General features: G+C 37.7%; 1 protein-coding gene and 2 long non-coding RNA genes across 5 annotated transcripts in view; all 3 read left to right on the top strand.

Moving 5' to 3' along the window:
* LOC136847207 (putative inorganic phosphate cotransporter) overlaps nucleotides 1–4200 on the top strand; it is a 51055-nt gene extending 46855 nt beyond the window's left edge. For all 3 annotated transcript variants that reach the window (XM_067118646.1, XM_067118644.1, XM_067118643.1), the window contains 5 exons: nucleotides 62–211; nucleotides 428–560; nucleotides 1076–1320; nucleotides 2695–2822; nucleotides 3936–4200. In XM_067118646.1, coding sequence (XP_066974747.1) covers nucleotides 62–211; nucleotides 428–560; nucleotides 1076–1320; nucleotides 2695–2822; nucleotides 3936–3966 — 687 coding nt within the window. In that variant the 3' untranslated portion in view covers nucleotides 3967–4200. The remainder of the gene's footprint in view (nucleotides 1–61; nucleotides 212–427; nucleotides 561–1075; nucleotides 1321–2694; nucleotides 2823–3935) is intronic.
* A 2606-nt stretch (nucleotides 4201–6806) lies between these two features.
* Nucleotides 6807–9997, top strand: LOC136847013 (uncharacterized). Its single transcript, XR_010855578.1, has 3 exons — nucleotides 6807–7834; nucleotides 9438–9533; nucleotides 9800–9997. It is a non-coding gene; the product is annotated as an uncharacterized lncRNA (long non-coding RNA).
* Nucleotides 9998–10979: 982 nt separating this feature from the next.
* Nucleotides 10980–15340, top strand: LOC136847012 (uncharacterized). The gene is made up of 3 exons (XR_010855577.1): nucleotides 10980–11116; nucleotides 13426–13672; nucleotides 13814–15340. It is a non-coding gene; the product is annotated as an uncharacterized lncRNA (long non-coding RNA).
* Nucleotides 15341–15449: the final 109 nt, after the last annotated feature.

The raw sequence follows: 15449 nt of genomic DNA, 5'->3' as shown, positions 1-15449 counted from the left end.
AATAGTAGCGACTTGAGCGCACTAATAATAATACTCTTCACTTTTTACTTTTTATTCATAGTTACAAGGCGTCAATTTGAAGCGTGTCCTGACGTCGCTTCCCTTTTGGGGACTTGTGGCGTTCCACACAGGAGACTCTTTCGGCTATTTTATGCTGTCTTCGGAGATTCCAACCTACCTGAGCAACATCCAGTATCTTGATCTTAACGAGGTAGATTACAAGCAACAGATAAAAATATTCTGGTTTGAAAGTCGTCTGTAATGATCATAGTTCTAAGTATAGGAGTTACGCTTCAAATATCAGCTTTCATAGTTTTCTATTAAGAATTGTTTGTATAATAGACAACGGAGTTTAAAGGGGATCGAGCATTTTCTGATTGATGAACACTGCAATTAAAATTATTATTGTTACCACTTTGACTTTCAGAATGGTTTGCTATCAGCCTTGCCCTACTTATTGCAATCATTCTTCAGCATGGCATGGGGAATCGCTATCAACAGATTGATTACTTCTGGAAGGATTTCAATTTTAGCTTCGCGCAGAATTTCTTCAGCCGTAGGTAAGGTTATCCTACTGTTTCGTAAATGAGAGAGAGAGAGAGAGAGAGAGAGAGATAGTAAGATAACACATAGTAATGTGAATCTTATACTGTTCATTTCGCACTTGAGATCAAATGTAAAATCTTGACCAATATAGGCTAATAGTCTTACTTCCCACGGCATAACGTTATTACAGCGTCTAAGATTATATAAAAAAAAAAACTCATTTCAGGATCTACATTTCTTTACGATGTGTTTTTTTATCATTCGTAATAAAAGTTGAATGATGGGAATACATGTTATATCATATTGTTACCACTGAGCTAAGGATGACTGTACAAAAAAAGAAAAGAAAGATGTGATTAAAACGTAAGACACGATAATTGCAGTTCAACTCCGCTGAGATCTACTTTCCCACAAAACATTACACACACACACACGCATATATATGTATATGTATGTATTAGTGTGTACGCATTTCCAAAAAAAACAACTAATAAAGAAAACATATTCTCTTGGTTCTTTCTCATTCAAGGAATGTACGGTGCTGGCTTGGCTCTAGTAGCAATGTGTTTCGTCAGTTGCAATACATCACTAGCCGTCGGAGTCCTGAGTATATCAGTGGGCATTACTGGAGCTTCCATTAGCGGGGGATATTTGGGAGAGCAGGATATGTGCCCTGCATCCCTGGTGGGACTCATCACAGGACTGCGTTGTATGGTCTCATCGACCACTGGATTCATAGCTCCTCTCGTCACAGGGAGCATCATAGCTGGAAACGTGAGTGTTGTCGACCTCCTCAGTCCGAGCTGTAATGAGTGTCTGTTTGCTGTCGCGTTTGTTAACAATATCCCGCAAAATGCTACGAGTGGATCTCTACGAAAGTTTTTCAAAAATGTCGGCATCATTACTAGTAACAAGTGATTTGATTTCGTAAAAGAATGAAGCTTCTTTATTTTTATTGCTGGGCGGGGAAAGGGCAAGGATTGAACTAGTAACGCGTTTCAAAAATTGTCTTCCCATTTTACGTATGTCAAGGAAGTAATGCTTTTGCTCAGATTGTTTCTTTATTGAGAAGCTGTAATATGATAAGTGTTCCATGTACTGTCAGGTATCGCAGATCAAACCTGATCATGAAGGCTCCAAAATCTGAAGGTAATAAGACGGTGTCTCACTCTTTCTCGACCGTAACACTGCGATTGTAGTCCTGGGCCATGTAGCATATCGAGAATGTCACAGGCCTACATTGAAGCCAACCCTGGGGTGGTGATGAAAGTTACTTTCCAATATCCCTGGGACAGTTTTAAATTCTACACCTTTTGCCATTCAATCAGTTTCATCAGGTGACCAACATAGTTTTTGATCATCCCAGGTTTAAGTTAACCCTGGGTACTCTTTGGCCTCATGTCAAGTGGCACTGAAAGAAGTCCCAGTTGTGAAGCGATTCAGTAGCTTAAGTTAGGTTTGATTAGGACGTATTCTTGTATTTTCCAATGACACACTTTTTTTTTTAACCTTTCAAGTTTCTTTGTTTGAATGTTTTTTAGCAAGAGTACTGAAAAAGGATAGGCCTCTCTGCTGGCAAAAAGTTTTTAGGTTTTGGGGGAGGCAGGATGACAATTTAAGGGGTGAAGGGATGTTTCGTGGTTGGATTTCTCAGCCTTGCAGTCTTCAAACGTCCTTGTTTGCTAATGAACAGTGAGACTTAAAAAACTAGTATGAAGATGCAAAACACTGGTTAAATAGTATAACAACTCCGGTGGACTACAAGAGGAACGGCAGTTGGTGGTAGCCATTTCACTATGGACTCCGTTTAGATTTTCATTCTTCTCAGTAGACACATCCAAGCATTGACGCCCACAATATGATTTACAATTCAGTTGTTTAAAATCAAGAAAATGCTAGAGCAATTAGTTCATTGTACTCTACTTCATTTTCTGATTAAGTCATCATAAAGAGAATTTACTCTCAGGTGTCTTTAACCAGTGTCAAAATAGTGTACTTTCGGTAACTAGCCGTAGGATGACTGGTACTTGGCCCTTCGGGGCATTTGTAATTTAAATTACAGTTACCATTTTCTGAATTCTTCTGCTCATAGCAAGACCAAGTGTGGAAAGGATTACACAGCTTTATCAAGCACTATTTCATTTCCAGGAAACTTTATCAGCGTGGAGAACGGCATTCCTCATAGCAGCTGCTCTATACTTCATACCAGGGACAGTTTACCAGATCTGTGTGACAGAGAAGGTTCAGCCGTGGATTAAAAAACAAGAAGGAAGCAGGTGATAATCTCACGTCCTTTTTACAGATGCCTTGATATGAAAAGTTTCTGTAAATCGCCAATGATTTTCACATTATAGTCACCCCTGCATTTGTCAATTTTTTTTTTTTTATAAACAGTTACTTTTTGATTCATAATTAGAAAAGGTGAACTGTTGAGGGTTTTTTTGCATAATTTGTTCATTTCAATGGTAAATTTAAAGTTCACGTGCCCTTCCAAAGCAAAAATGAAATAGAAAAACCATTTACAAGACTCGTACCATATGGAGGCAAAACTGTTGCTATTATTCCTATTAAGATCTTTATATACGAGTATACTGTAGATATTCAGTCATGAAAAAAAAAAATTTTAAATGTATTAACGGCAGAACACATTAAGGTTATTGAAAAGAAGAAAAACAATTATTTCTTTACATAACGGTGGCAAACGGAAGTCTCTTTATAAAGACGTAAACTGGAACAATTCTGATCACATTGAGGTCATTCATTGCTTCCGTGTTTTTGGATTACTGTTTCTGTCTGTCGTTTTATCACCAGGATTATGGGAAACAAATAAATGGAATTTGATGTAACTATTGAAAGCATTCATTGGTTTCCTTGTTCCGCATCCATCCCCTCTTGCTGTTCCCCGGGGGGGGTAGAGCCGTCAGTGCGCCTCATCGAGTCCACCGGTGGCCTCGACCTCATGCGGTGCAGTGTAGGCATTACTTAAGGTTCTTTGCAGCGTGCCTTCGGCCCCTAGCTGCAACTCCTTTCGTTCCTTTTATTATACCCCCGTTCATATTCTCTTTCTTCCATCTTACTTTCCACCCTCTTCTAACAATTGATTCATATTGCAGCTGTGAGGTTTTCCTCCTGTTACACCTTTCAAACCTTTTGCTGTCAATTTCCGTTTCAGCGCTGAATGACCTCATAGGTCCCAGTGGTAGGCATTTGGTCTAAATTCTGTGTTCAGTTCAATTCAATTCTTTGATTTTCAATTATCGTGTTCCTTGAGTAATGCGCATCCAGCAAGGCCTATGTAGGCCTAATAATCGAGAAATCCTTTTCATATTCCCTGCTTCATTAGTCCTTTTCCTTTTTTTCGACAGCTCATTAGGTTCATTTCTTTCCAGAAAACACCAAATTGTAGAAGCCACTGCATGACTCGGCGGTACTGGAAAGATTATCATACTCCTGAAGGCATTAAGCAGACGAAATTCGGATGATCATCGTTTATAGCTCCAAGAAGAATGCATATATATATATACATATATATACTGTACTTTTTTATGTTGTCTTTGTAAGACAGCCGTATTTTATTTTCTCCAGTTTCAATTGCTAATGTAAGGCAATTATTATTTATAAAATTGTAAGACAAATTAATAAATACAAAGTTTTACTCTGAACTTTTAATTTATTCCAGTTATTTTTCTTATGAAGTCAGATCCCGATTCTTGAGCGGTATTATTTATTTCTCTCTTGTTGTCTGAATTTGCATGTTTTATGTCCACCAAACGTTTTGTGTTTGTATACGATGTAGATTAATCTTTTAACGCCATTCATTCACCAGGTTTACCGGAGAAAACTCTACAAAAGAAGAGAGTGCAGTATAGCCAAAAGGAATTGTTCCGTAGTGTAAACATTTTATATCTAGGCGAGTTATTTAGGCCATTTCTTAAGATACCAAGGACGTGTGATTACCCGATGAATGCCGTTTCCAATCGTAAAGATTCTCCTCGGCTTTCTGTTCCCTTACTTAGTCGGAAGACTGGTTTAACAGGGGGAAGGCAGACTACAGTACCGGTAAGGTCCAAAGTGAGTAAAACTGTCTAAGAATGAGGCTTAGTCGTCTGTAGAACATGGCATTATGGACTGGATTTAGGTAGATTACGTAGTTGGTTGGTTTCAGATTAAGCTTCTAGCCTTGTGCTGGAACGGGCTCTTGTTTTCAAGGCTGTTCGTTCGGATTTATGGGATATGGAGAGATTTTTAAAGACGGATAGTTTGTTAGCCTATACCATCAACTGTTGACCGAACAATACTGATAGTTTGTGTTGGTGTTTTATACCCCCAACGAAAAGCAATATTAATGATATAGCCTAGGTTTGTCACTCTCCCAACTATTAGTCGGAATAGGCCAATGCTGGTTCTGTATTGCATTTGCCAACTGTATGGCAGATATTATCGTATGATGAATTAATCTTGCGCCAAACACAAGAACTACATGTCGACTGGAATGTTTATCACGTGTTCTTTTGAGTTCTTTGCCATTATTTTCGTTCAGACTTCATTTTCATGTTTTCCTAACCTTACGCACAAGAAATATAGGGAAAGACAGTGGAAACCCCGTTTTTTTTAGGCTATGGAAAGTTTAAACAGAGTGAATTGTACTAAGAGGAACGGTAAAATGTGCAAAACACGCAAGAGAAACGGGCGAAAAATATATTATTCATGCATGTAAGCAATAATAATCACGCAGACATAAGATTTCCGTTTGGTAATTACATTGATATGTACAGTACTAACCAAACCTTCCCTCAACTAGCCGGTTCTTACCTGGCCAGGTGCCTGTTATCACATCCAAACCCTCTTAAGTTAAATGAAAGTGTGGCATGGGTATTGTCAGGGTGTTAATAAACGATATCTTTCATCTCCGAGGGGTTAGTACTAAACACGTCGTCCCATTGAGCTTCCTCCATGTTTAGTTAGTACTAGCACCTCGGAGGTGACGGTGGATACATACCAGGTTAACACCTAGGTTCTGTACAGTACAAACCTAACCTAACACAAAGTCGGACGTTATGTTCTATCTATCCAGGATGGGACCCCTATCAACAAACGACTTACTGTATTACTTACTTTGAATTTAACAGGTAGAAGGCAGTGGTTCCTTGGGAGAATGATTGCCTACTATCCTTTCAATAGGCTAATAGGGTCTGGGTTGGGGCTTTCCAGTCGAAACCATGTACTGATGACTTGCGGCATAATACACTTTTAAAACGGATATTGTTTATTAGTTTTAGTAAAATGCTAAAATCCACAGCCAAATGTTGATGCAAATTGCAGGTCGAAAATTATCTTATTGCTGTCATTTGTATGTAACATATTAATATATGCTTTTTCTGCTAAATCCTATCAGATCGTGAAAAGAATATGACGCAGAATCCCAGAACATTTATAACAAAATTTGCAGTGCATTTCTAATAAGTATGAAGGATCATCATTGAAGACCCTATTACAGGCAAGACTGTAGAAAAAAGTTTTGGAAAATTTGTAATCATCAAGGAAACGCCATAAATAATAATCAGAAAAGAATGTAAGCAATAATTTAGTTTGCAGAGAACCATATGTTTGTTAGCCTTTTTTTTCGCTCGAAATTCAATTCTCCCCACTTTTTTTTATTTTATCTTCAGTTAGCGGTGCCGCCAATACCCATCACGTGGTATATGGTGTGCGTTACTGTGTGCATTATTAAAGGGTGTTTACAGTGTCCCTTCGACCTCTAGCTGTCCTCACATTTTAATCTTTTACTTTGCCTCCATTCCTACTTCTTGTCTTCGCTCTTGCTGTCCAACCTCTCTGATTGGTAACTCTAAGTTACGGTAGGGGCTTCAACCCGTTTCACCTTGAGATACTTATACTTCATGCCTTTTATTTTATAGGTGTGTCTGTAGTGGTGCCCGACCACTCCAACCCGCTCGTTTCAGACAATAAATCACAAGACCCAATGTCAGTACCTAATCTTAATTAGAAGAGCTGCCGCTCTGATGTTTGAGAAAGCTTGGGATGGAATCGTAAAATGTTGATTTTTAGAATTCCCTCAGTGTGAGAGATGTATATATATATATATATATATATATATATGCTATATATATATATATATATATATATATATATATATATACATACACACACACACTTCTATATCTTCACATTTCTTTTAATTTTTTCAAGCAGAGTTTATCACTGCAGGCCTTGAATCTGAGCTTGGGCTAGATGGAGAAACCCCATCTTTTGTAGTGGAATTCGTTGTACGCCAGGGCAAGGCTAGCCTAAAGCGCCCTCCAGTGTTAAAACACTCGCGTGACCAGCGCGAACTGCCTGTTAGTCAGTTGGATGTGAGGACTCAAAACCTTAAAAGGAGTGTGTGGAGGCTAGCAATATCATCCCAAAAGAGTTATGGTGAGGTCTGGAATGGGGACTGTCGAAAAAGAAAATATGATAGTAGAAAGAATTTTTTGACAATATTCAGTGCAGAGGGGATGGAAGATGCGTTGACCGGTGTAAAGGTCGGCAGAAGACTTGAAAATATAACGGGGTCAATTAGATAATGTAACGCAGCAGATATTGATGGGATTATACGGTAGATGTCGATGCACAATGTGAGACTAATGCTCGTCCGTTTGAGACATGCAGTGTTCGGCAGACTTGTCCTTTGCCCGGCAAAGTCTGTCAACAGTTATGATGATGCCCATACGACGGGATATGGGTAGTCACAGTGGTTGGAAGTGAGTATCGATGAGGTGGCATGATATTGCGGTCAAGGTCTACAGTAGACCTTGACTCTTGACTGCGATATGGTTAGAAGGCAGAAAATCGGGAAGCGCCTGACACTCTGCGTCCTTTTGACAGACCTGTGTTTTGAGAAATAAAAAAAAAAAAAAGAAAAATGGGAGAAGGGAATCGGTGCAAAAGCTGGTTTACGAAATGGAAAAATTTAAGAGGTCATGTGACTATATTCAGAGATTTATACACGACAAAGACCTCAAAAGTAATATATGAATGGATCCTAGACCTTCACCTACTTACGCTACTTGAAAACTGACATGCTTTATAGCAAAGCATGACACCCATATGCAGGACAGTACAACAGCGGCATCCAGAATTGGAGCAACCTAAATCTTTCTCCCATATGGATGCAACTACACGTCTCTGTCGTATATATATAAAGAACTTCAAGACAAAGTTTGTCTAAGATATCCCGGAGACGGACGAGGCTACACGTCAAGTCATGAAGAAAGAGTACTTGCAGGTAAGATGATGTACAGTATATATATATATATATATATATATATATATATATATATATATATATATTAATATATATATATATATATATAATATATATATATATATATATATATACACACTATATATATATATATATGTATGTATATTATATGTATATATATATATATATATATATATATATATATATATATATATATATATAAATTTCCTCATCATAGAATGAGGACAAATGAGCGGAACAGCCTCGCTTGAGTTACATGGCAATCAGCTGATTTTGACTGCAGTTTACACTGTTAGATTCTATTTTGTTAAACATCTGCAATATTTAATATTTTTTCTCAATAAAGAAACTTTCATTATGAAAATAATAAATTATAATTTAATGGATGGCATGTGTATATAGCACTTGTACACACACCTGCAGCCACTATTTCATCTGACTTTATTAACTGATTATTATAATATTTCATTACAGTAGCGATACTTTTTATTGGGAAAGCACTTGTAATATCCGAGGTGTTTAAAATATTAGGTCCTTACAGCAGGCTACCATCGAAATCAGGCGTTTGTTAGTATAGGCTTATACAGTAGAAGCACATGCAAATCCCGTTTACATTATCTCAGTTAAAAATATCTGTTATAATTCTCATGTTCACGAACTGCATATATTTTAGTAAATATTTTCACAGGTTACTCATATATCATTTCTTTAGCATTATCAGCAAATATTTATGTGCATTTCACAGGCATTACCCACATCTTATAAAAATAATGAACTGGCTCTTTGCATCATTCTTGATCAGAATTGTAAGCCACCAACCGCAGACGGTAATTGGTGTCTTGCTCATAGTGCTCAACATACAGTATACTTAAGTGGTTTGTATGGCAGGCACAAGCCGCGAGCCTGTCAGTGAACAAATATTTCGCTTCTGTCTTCAGACACTGTAAGGTCATGTAGTCGGGGCTTAACAGAAGGACTAACCAGTTTGTTAAAGTTATGCCTTGAGGACTGGCTGAGAGGAATAGGTGAGTTAGGGAAATGTGATGAAAGTGATTGCAATAATTATAGTACTACAACATTACTGAGTACAGTCTCAGAAGGTTGCTCTATGGCTTTGATTATGAATAGAATAGAACACAGTGAAAGGAGAGAGAATGGAGGAGCACCGAGGTTTATGTATAGCGAAGATATCATGCAGATACGGCGCTTGTTTTAAAAAGAAATGAGAGACGCTGGGGACCGAAGTCCAAAGTCTTATGTGGCACACATGGTTCTAGGAAGTTTTGATAGAATTGACAGTTGATTCAGAAAGTGCTGAAGAGGTATGATGCAGACGGTAATTTACTGAGAGTGATTGTGAATTATCATATTGAAAGGAAAGCCTCTGTTATGTTAGCGGGTAAGTGACTGTTTTTGGTATGAAATGGGTCTATGGTGAGTATGTGATGAAAACGTGGAGGAGTATGGATTGGCCGATGTCTGCTCATTAAATTTCTAGTTACTTAGTGATAGTGAACAGAAAAACACAGAAACTGGTGGGGAAATTAGCTTATTTATAAGCATCCTCATGTATAACGATAATCTTTTTCTCCTCTAACATCAGGCCAACAGCGACTAATCACGCACAGGATGGCAGATTCTGTGTACTCTGTTGAGCTGCCAGACGAAAGGCATCGCCACCAAAGGAATGAGCGAAGCAGTGAGTGCTAACGTAAATCTTAAAATAAAAGTCATTTACTGTTGTTTACAATGAAAATTAAATTCTCATTTCTCTCAGGAGAAGCATGTTGACATCCAACCATCAGCGAAGATCCTTGATTTCGACCAGGTATCGTATTGATAGCTCTAGACTCTCCCAATGAAAATCTGGGAATAAAATTTAGTGGATGGGTTAGACTTCTCTGAAATAATAACATTCAATATTAACAATCTTGCATAACTAATTACTAACCGTGTCTCTTTCAGAAAACCTTGGATGGACTGATCGGCACACTTTCACCGTGATGATTCTTTTGGGTCAGTCCATAGCTTTTATGACCAGAGTCTGTCTGTCTGTTGCTATTGTGGCAATGGTGTCCTCCACTTCTAAATCGACTCATAGAGCACAGGAACACGGCGATGTTTGTCCAGTGCCGCTCAATGCCAGCGATACTCTTGGTCTAGTAAAGGTAAAGGTACCTTGACATTTGTTCTGAAATTGCTCTAGTTAATTGTGCACTCACAAATACGCAGTCACACGCGCGAAAATACGACTTAAAACCTTGATATTAGAGTGAGAAAGATTGAAGAAATTCTGTTTCCATGACGGGTTTTTAACCTACAATACTTATAAATGGTCGAACTCACTCTTTATCCATTGTATTAGTGTAATGTATTGTTTGTATGTCTTCTCACATATTACTAAGCTATAACTAATAGTTTGTTCCTAGCTCAAAAGGGTCGCAATATTCGGTCCTGGTCGTTTCGGCCGTAAGTCACTTAGGCCGTAACATCCAAAACAATGTAAAACGTTATGTTTATGGTATTTACCATTATTATTTCATGTTTTACGTACATCCCCAAGGGGGCTGGGTGTAAACACGGCGCCCATTTTGCACGTAAACGTGCTTACGGCCTAAATGACTTACGGCCGAAACGACCCAAATGCGCAATATTGGCCCCTCCTCACTCGTTATTTGGTCTGAATTATAAAGCCATATCTCCAAAATGAACGAAGGAGGATATCCTTGTCGTGAGTGCCGTAATTACTCATTCTTGGATTGCCTCCTGCAGTGAGTCTTAAGTAGCCAACTCTGTATAGAATATGTATCCCGGAAAGTCCCTTCATCACCAACTGCATTTTTTTCTGTTTTATTTTCATCCTCTCTTTCTGGTTTGTCGTACACCAGTTTCTGCCTTAGAGTTATGAACAAACCCTTGCGGCCAACTCTAAGAGATTCAATAAATGGCTCTGTTGTCTAGCTAAAGTACGAGATCATTGCAAGCAAAAGAAATTGATCTCCAAAACTAACAGCAATATCTTGTTATCTCCACTGGTCTCTCCTGTCGCAGGAGTGGCAACCAGAGTGGGAGAGCAAACTGCAAGGCGTAGTGTTTTCAGGTCCTTCTTCTACGGATATGTATCGTCGTTTATTGGGATTACTGGCGGATTACCTCGGCGGTCGCCTCATGTATGGTGTCAGTGTCATGGGATCCTCGCTGCTAAGTGTGTTGTCTCCCATCTCCGCTCGGACGTCAATTGAGCTCTTCCTCGCCGGCAGAGTTATTTCTGGTTTCCTACAAGTAAGGCCACATCTCTGATACCAGTCTTGTAATAGTTATTCAAAAGCCTGTAATAATTTTACTTCTTCGTTGACATATCACAGTCTCTATCCTTTTCGTTCCATGCTTGTGTATATTATTTCTTGCAGAAGTTGTTAGTCAGGCTTATTCCATATGAAGTTATTTATATATATATATATATATATTATATATATATATATATATATATATATATATATATATATATATATATATATATATAGACATACATATAAGCGAGTCCCACAGGAAAATGACAGGCAGAAGTTCAGCACCAAGCGCTTTCACGTTTATTAACGCATCGTCTGGGCACAAATGAGACACAGATGAAAAGAAGGTTACAAAGTAAACAAAAAGAACAAGAATACCAGATGGTCATTTGTCAAAGGGTAATAAACAGAAAGATAATCCAGGATAATCCGGGATCAAGTAGTCACAAACTAAAACCTTCTTTTTGTTTACTTTGCAACTTTCTTTTCATCTGTGTCTCATTTGCGCCCAGACGATGCCTTAATAAACGTGAAAGTTGTTTGGTACTGAACTTCTGCCTTTCATTTTCCTGTGGGATTCATTTATACACTGAAGTAATGTGCATCTACTGTGATTTTTAAGCATAGACATACATAAATACATCCATACACACATCTATACACACACACACACACATATATATATATATATATATATATATATATATATATATATAATAACTATATATATATATATATATATATATATGCTATATATATACATGCTACGTACAGGGAGTTCATAAAGTCTTTGTGCAGTTTTGAACAGTTAAAACTTTGAAGCTCTACATGACTGAATTAATCTGCTAAAAACATATGTAAGCCATTTGTATCTAAATTTTTGTCTTCACTCCAAAAATCGATTTCTATTCTTACCGGTTATTAAACTTTATTGAAACTTCAGAATGACTATTTTCTTTGCAGGGTTGTTACTTACCAAATGGTTTCCCTAAATGAGAGAGTGACCTGCATTCTTTGGTTACCTGAACTCAAATCCGTTACGGCTGTTCAAAAAGAAATTTGAAACTCACCATAGAAAATGATTTCCTGTGACTTACCGTAAAGGCTTGTTGGGCCGATGCTACACTTTCTTCGTTCAAACCTGGTCAGCCAGGCCGTGACCCATCACAGACAGATCCTGTTTCTCTCAAACCTTTAAGGTCCACTCTGATATGTTACTGAAGCGTGGTGTCTCTTGGTTATAATAGGTTCTCAATCTTCTTTGTACACAGCAACAGATTTTAGCTTAGCTGACCAAACAACGCAGGTTACTCTATTATTTAGGGAAACCATGGGTCAGCAACAACCCTGAGGAGAAAACAGTCATTTTGAAGTTTCGGTAAAGTATAATTGAAAAATAGTTAAGAAGAATAGTAATCGATTTTACTAGACACATAATTATGGCTTGCAAATATTTTAACATGTTAATTCTGTCATGTTTAGCTCCAAAGCTATAAATATTTAGAATTTCACGTGGACTTAATGAACACCATAAACAGTACATACACACACACACACACACACACACACATATATATATATATATATGCAGTATATACATACACTTACGTACTTACACACACATACATACATACATATATATATTGGTGTTGAAGTCAATGGCTTATTTGCAGGTACTATCTTTCCATCTAGACTTCGAATCCGTCTACACCTCTCTTACTCTTCAGTCAAGCTTCTCAGGAATAAGACAAAAATATTCACGTTTCTTTCCATTTGCTTATTAGAGTCGACGGACCTTTTCCTCGCCCATCGGCGACGTCTTCAGGACTAAAGTACAAACTGACACAGTTTTTATTACAGTTTTTATTACTACACATGCGGACTTGGCGGTCACGCCTTAAATTTGAAACATGACGTCATTGGGTGCCAAATTTCTATGCGATAAGAGAGAAATATGCCCAAATAGTATATATACTGTATATATATATATATATATATATATATATATATATATATATATATATATATATATATATATATATATATATATATATTAATGTGTTCTACTATATGCTTTCTGGCTGTCAGATCCTGGATGTGAAAATGCTGCCAAAATTGCTAAAGAAGTCAACCATAATGCGCCGCAGGAATACAAATAAAATAATTTTCCTTTTCTGGGAGATTTGCGTCCTGAGGTGTTTAAATGAATTCCCAAAACTTAATGAATATAATATAAACCTGAAATGGAAATTTATTTAACTGTATTCACTTTCTTTTTGATTTGTATATATGTATTAACAGTTTTCAGGTACCTCCAGTAAAGGAGTCGACCCCTTGAGCAAGGAAATGTTACCATGAGGAAGTGATCAGATCCTGTTCTGGAATGTAACGCGAATTGGTTTGTAAGGCCACAGGCTCCGGAACTAATTTGTTTGCTAAAAATAAATACTAACACTAAAAAAAGTTCCATAAATATTGAAACAAACCATGCAAACGTACGAAAAGTTTGTACTTCTTCAACTCATCTTGAACAACGTTTCCATTGCGGGTAAGACAAGAAGGTTACACAAAAACAGTTGAGGTTTTTATATGTAGCCAGGCAAAAATCATACCCCTTTGAGTAGGAGCGATTACCTTCCTCTCCTCCACTATTGGTAAGACAATAATTAATGTTCCTGTCAACTTACAGGGTCCACTGTTTCCTTCTCTCAACTCCTTGATGGCTTCAAAGATACCTTCACACCTCAGGGCTAAATACAGCTCCATTTGCCTGACTGGTAAGATATGCAGTTTGAACTCGTTTGCTTATCAAGAGAGAACAAGAGGCTCAAAATTAATTATTGACTCTCTGGGTGGGGTTTCACATGGAAAAGTATATTTGTCATATATTTCAAGAAGAGGCCAAGTGGAATTATTTAAGAAAATGACAGAAAACTTCCGACAAAATCATGAGAATAATAGCGATTCTTTTTGCTAATAGACATTTTGTTCCCGTTTTTTGATAAGTCAGTAGGGCCTGTAAGGGGGTAGCGCCGTCAGTGCACCTCACGGGATGCACTGCAGGCATTACTAAAGGTTCTTTGCAGTGTCCCTTCGGCCCCTAGCTGCAACCCCTTTCATTCCTTTTACTCTTCCTCCATTCATATTACCTTTCTTCCATCTTGCTATCTACCCTCTCCTAACAATTATTTCATAGTGCAACTACGAGGTTTTCCTCCTGTTACACCTTTCAAACCTACCTACTCTCAATTTCCTTCCCAGAACTGAATGACCTCATAGGTCCCAGTGCTTGGCCTTTGGCCTAAACCCTATATTCCATTCTATCCTGTATTCCGATAACTCAGTAGGATGAGCAAACTTTCACCTCGTCATTTTTCCTTCCTCCAATGACGTGCAAACACTTACAGGGCACTTTAAAAGTGTTTGCGCCTCATTATTACGGCAAGGGAAGAAAGCCAAGATATTTAAGCGAAGCCATATCTACACTGTATTTTCTCTTTATAGAACAAAATATGGAATGCTTGAAATTTGGTTTCTTTCATAAAATCAGTGGTAGTTGTCTTCATGGTCTAAGGGAGTTTTTGTCACCAGTTAGCACTGGATCTTCATAATTAGATAAAAGAATGAAATAATATGAAGAGGAAAATGGTAGTGTTGACGGTTAGATGTAGCCAACTGAATTTAATAATGCTTTGTCATTGTTTATACTTTTTTCCCAATGTTCATAGTACTGAAGTTCTAAAAACCCTAATCGCGTTCAGTCCCTATCGTATTTAGAACATAAACTCTAAATCACAGAAACTGTTGATTTCACTCTTACAAATGCATATGTTATTGAAAGTGCAAGTTTTGTCTTATAGAAACAGAAGTTCAGTATTTATGCAAAATTTCTGTGGCACTGAAGTTACATTACAAAGGGCAAATATAGCTTTTTATTACTTGGGGATTTGTATGTTCTGAATGATAGAAGTAACGGATGGTAATACGTGTGCAAAATCCATGTAGTGTAGTACTGAGAGTAATCTTCATAATGATGAAAACCTGCTCTTCTCCCGAAATATTGTTGCATTAAGAAAACTTGACACGTCACTTAAAGGCAGTGCGTGTGGAACCGTCATTTCAATGGCTCTTGGAGGAGTCTTGGCTAGTTTCAGCTTCCTCGGAGGTTGGCCATCGGTATTCTACGTTTGGGACAGTGGGAATTCTGTGGGGTATTCTGTGGTTCCTGCTGATTAAAAGATCCCAGCAATGAACTCTTGCGTGGCCATGCCATGCATTCTCAAAATAGAAAATCAGGTATGTTGACTGTTGCTGTTTGCCGCAGC

The sequence above is a fragment of the Macrobrachium rosenbergii genome, chromosome 16 (assembly GCF_040412425.1).
Source record: "Macrobrachium rosenbergii isolate ZJJX-2024 chromosome 16, ASM4041242v1, whole genome shotgun sequence".
Taxonomy (NCBI): Eukaryota; Metazoa; Arthropoda; class Malacostraca; order Decapoda; family Palaemonidae; genus Macrobrachium; species Macrobrachium rosenbergii.
This window is presented reverse-complemented; position numbering and strand designations above follow the sequence as displayed.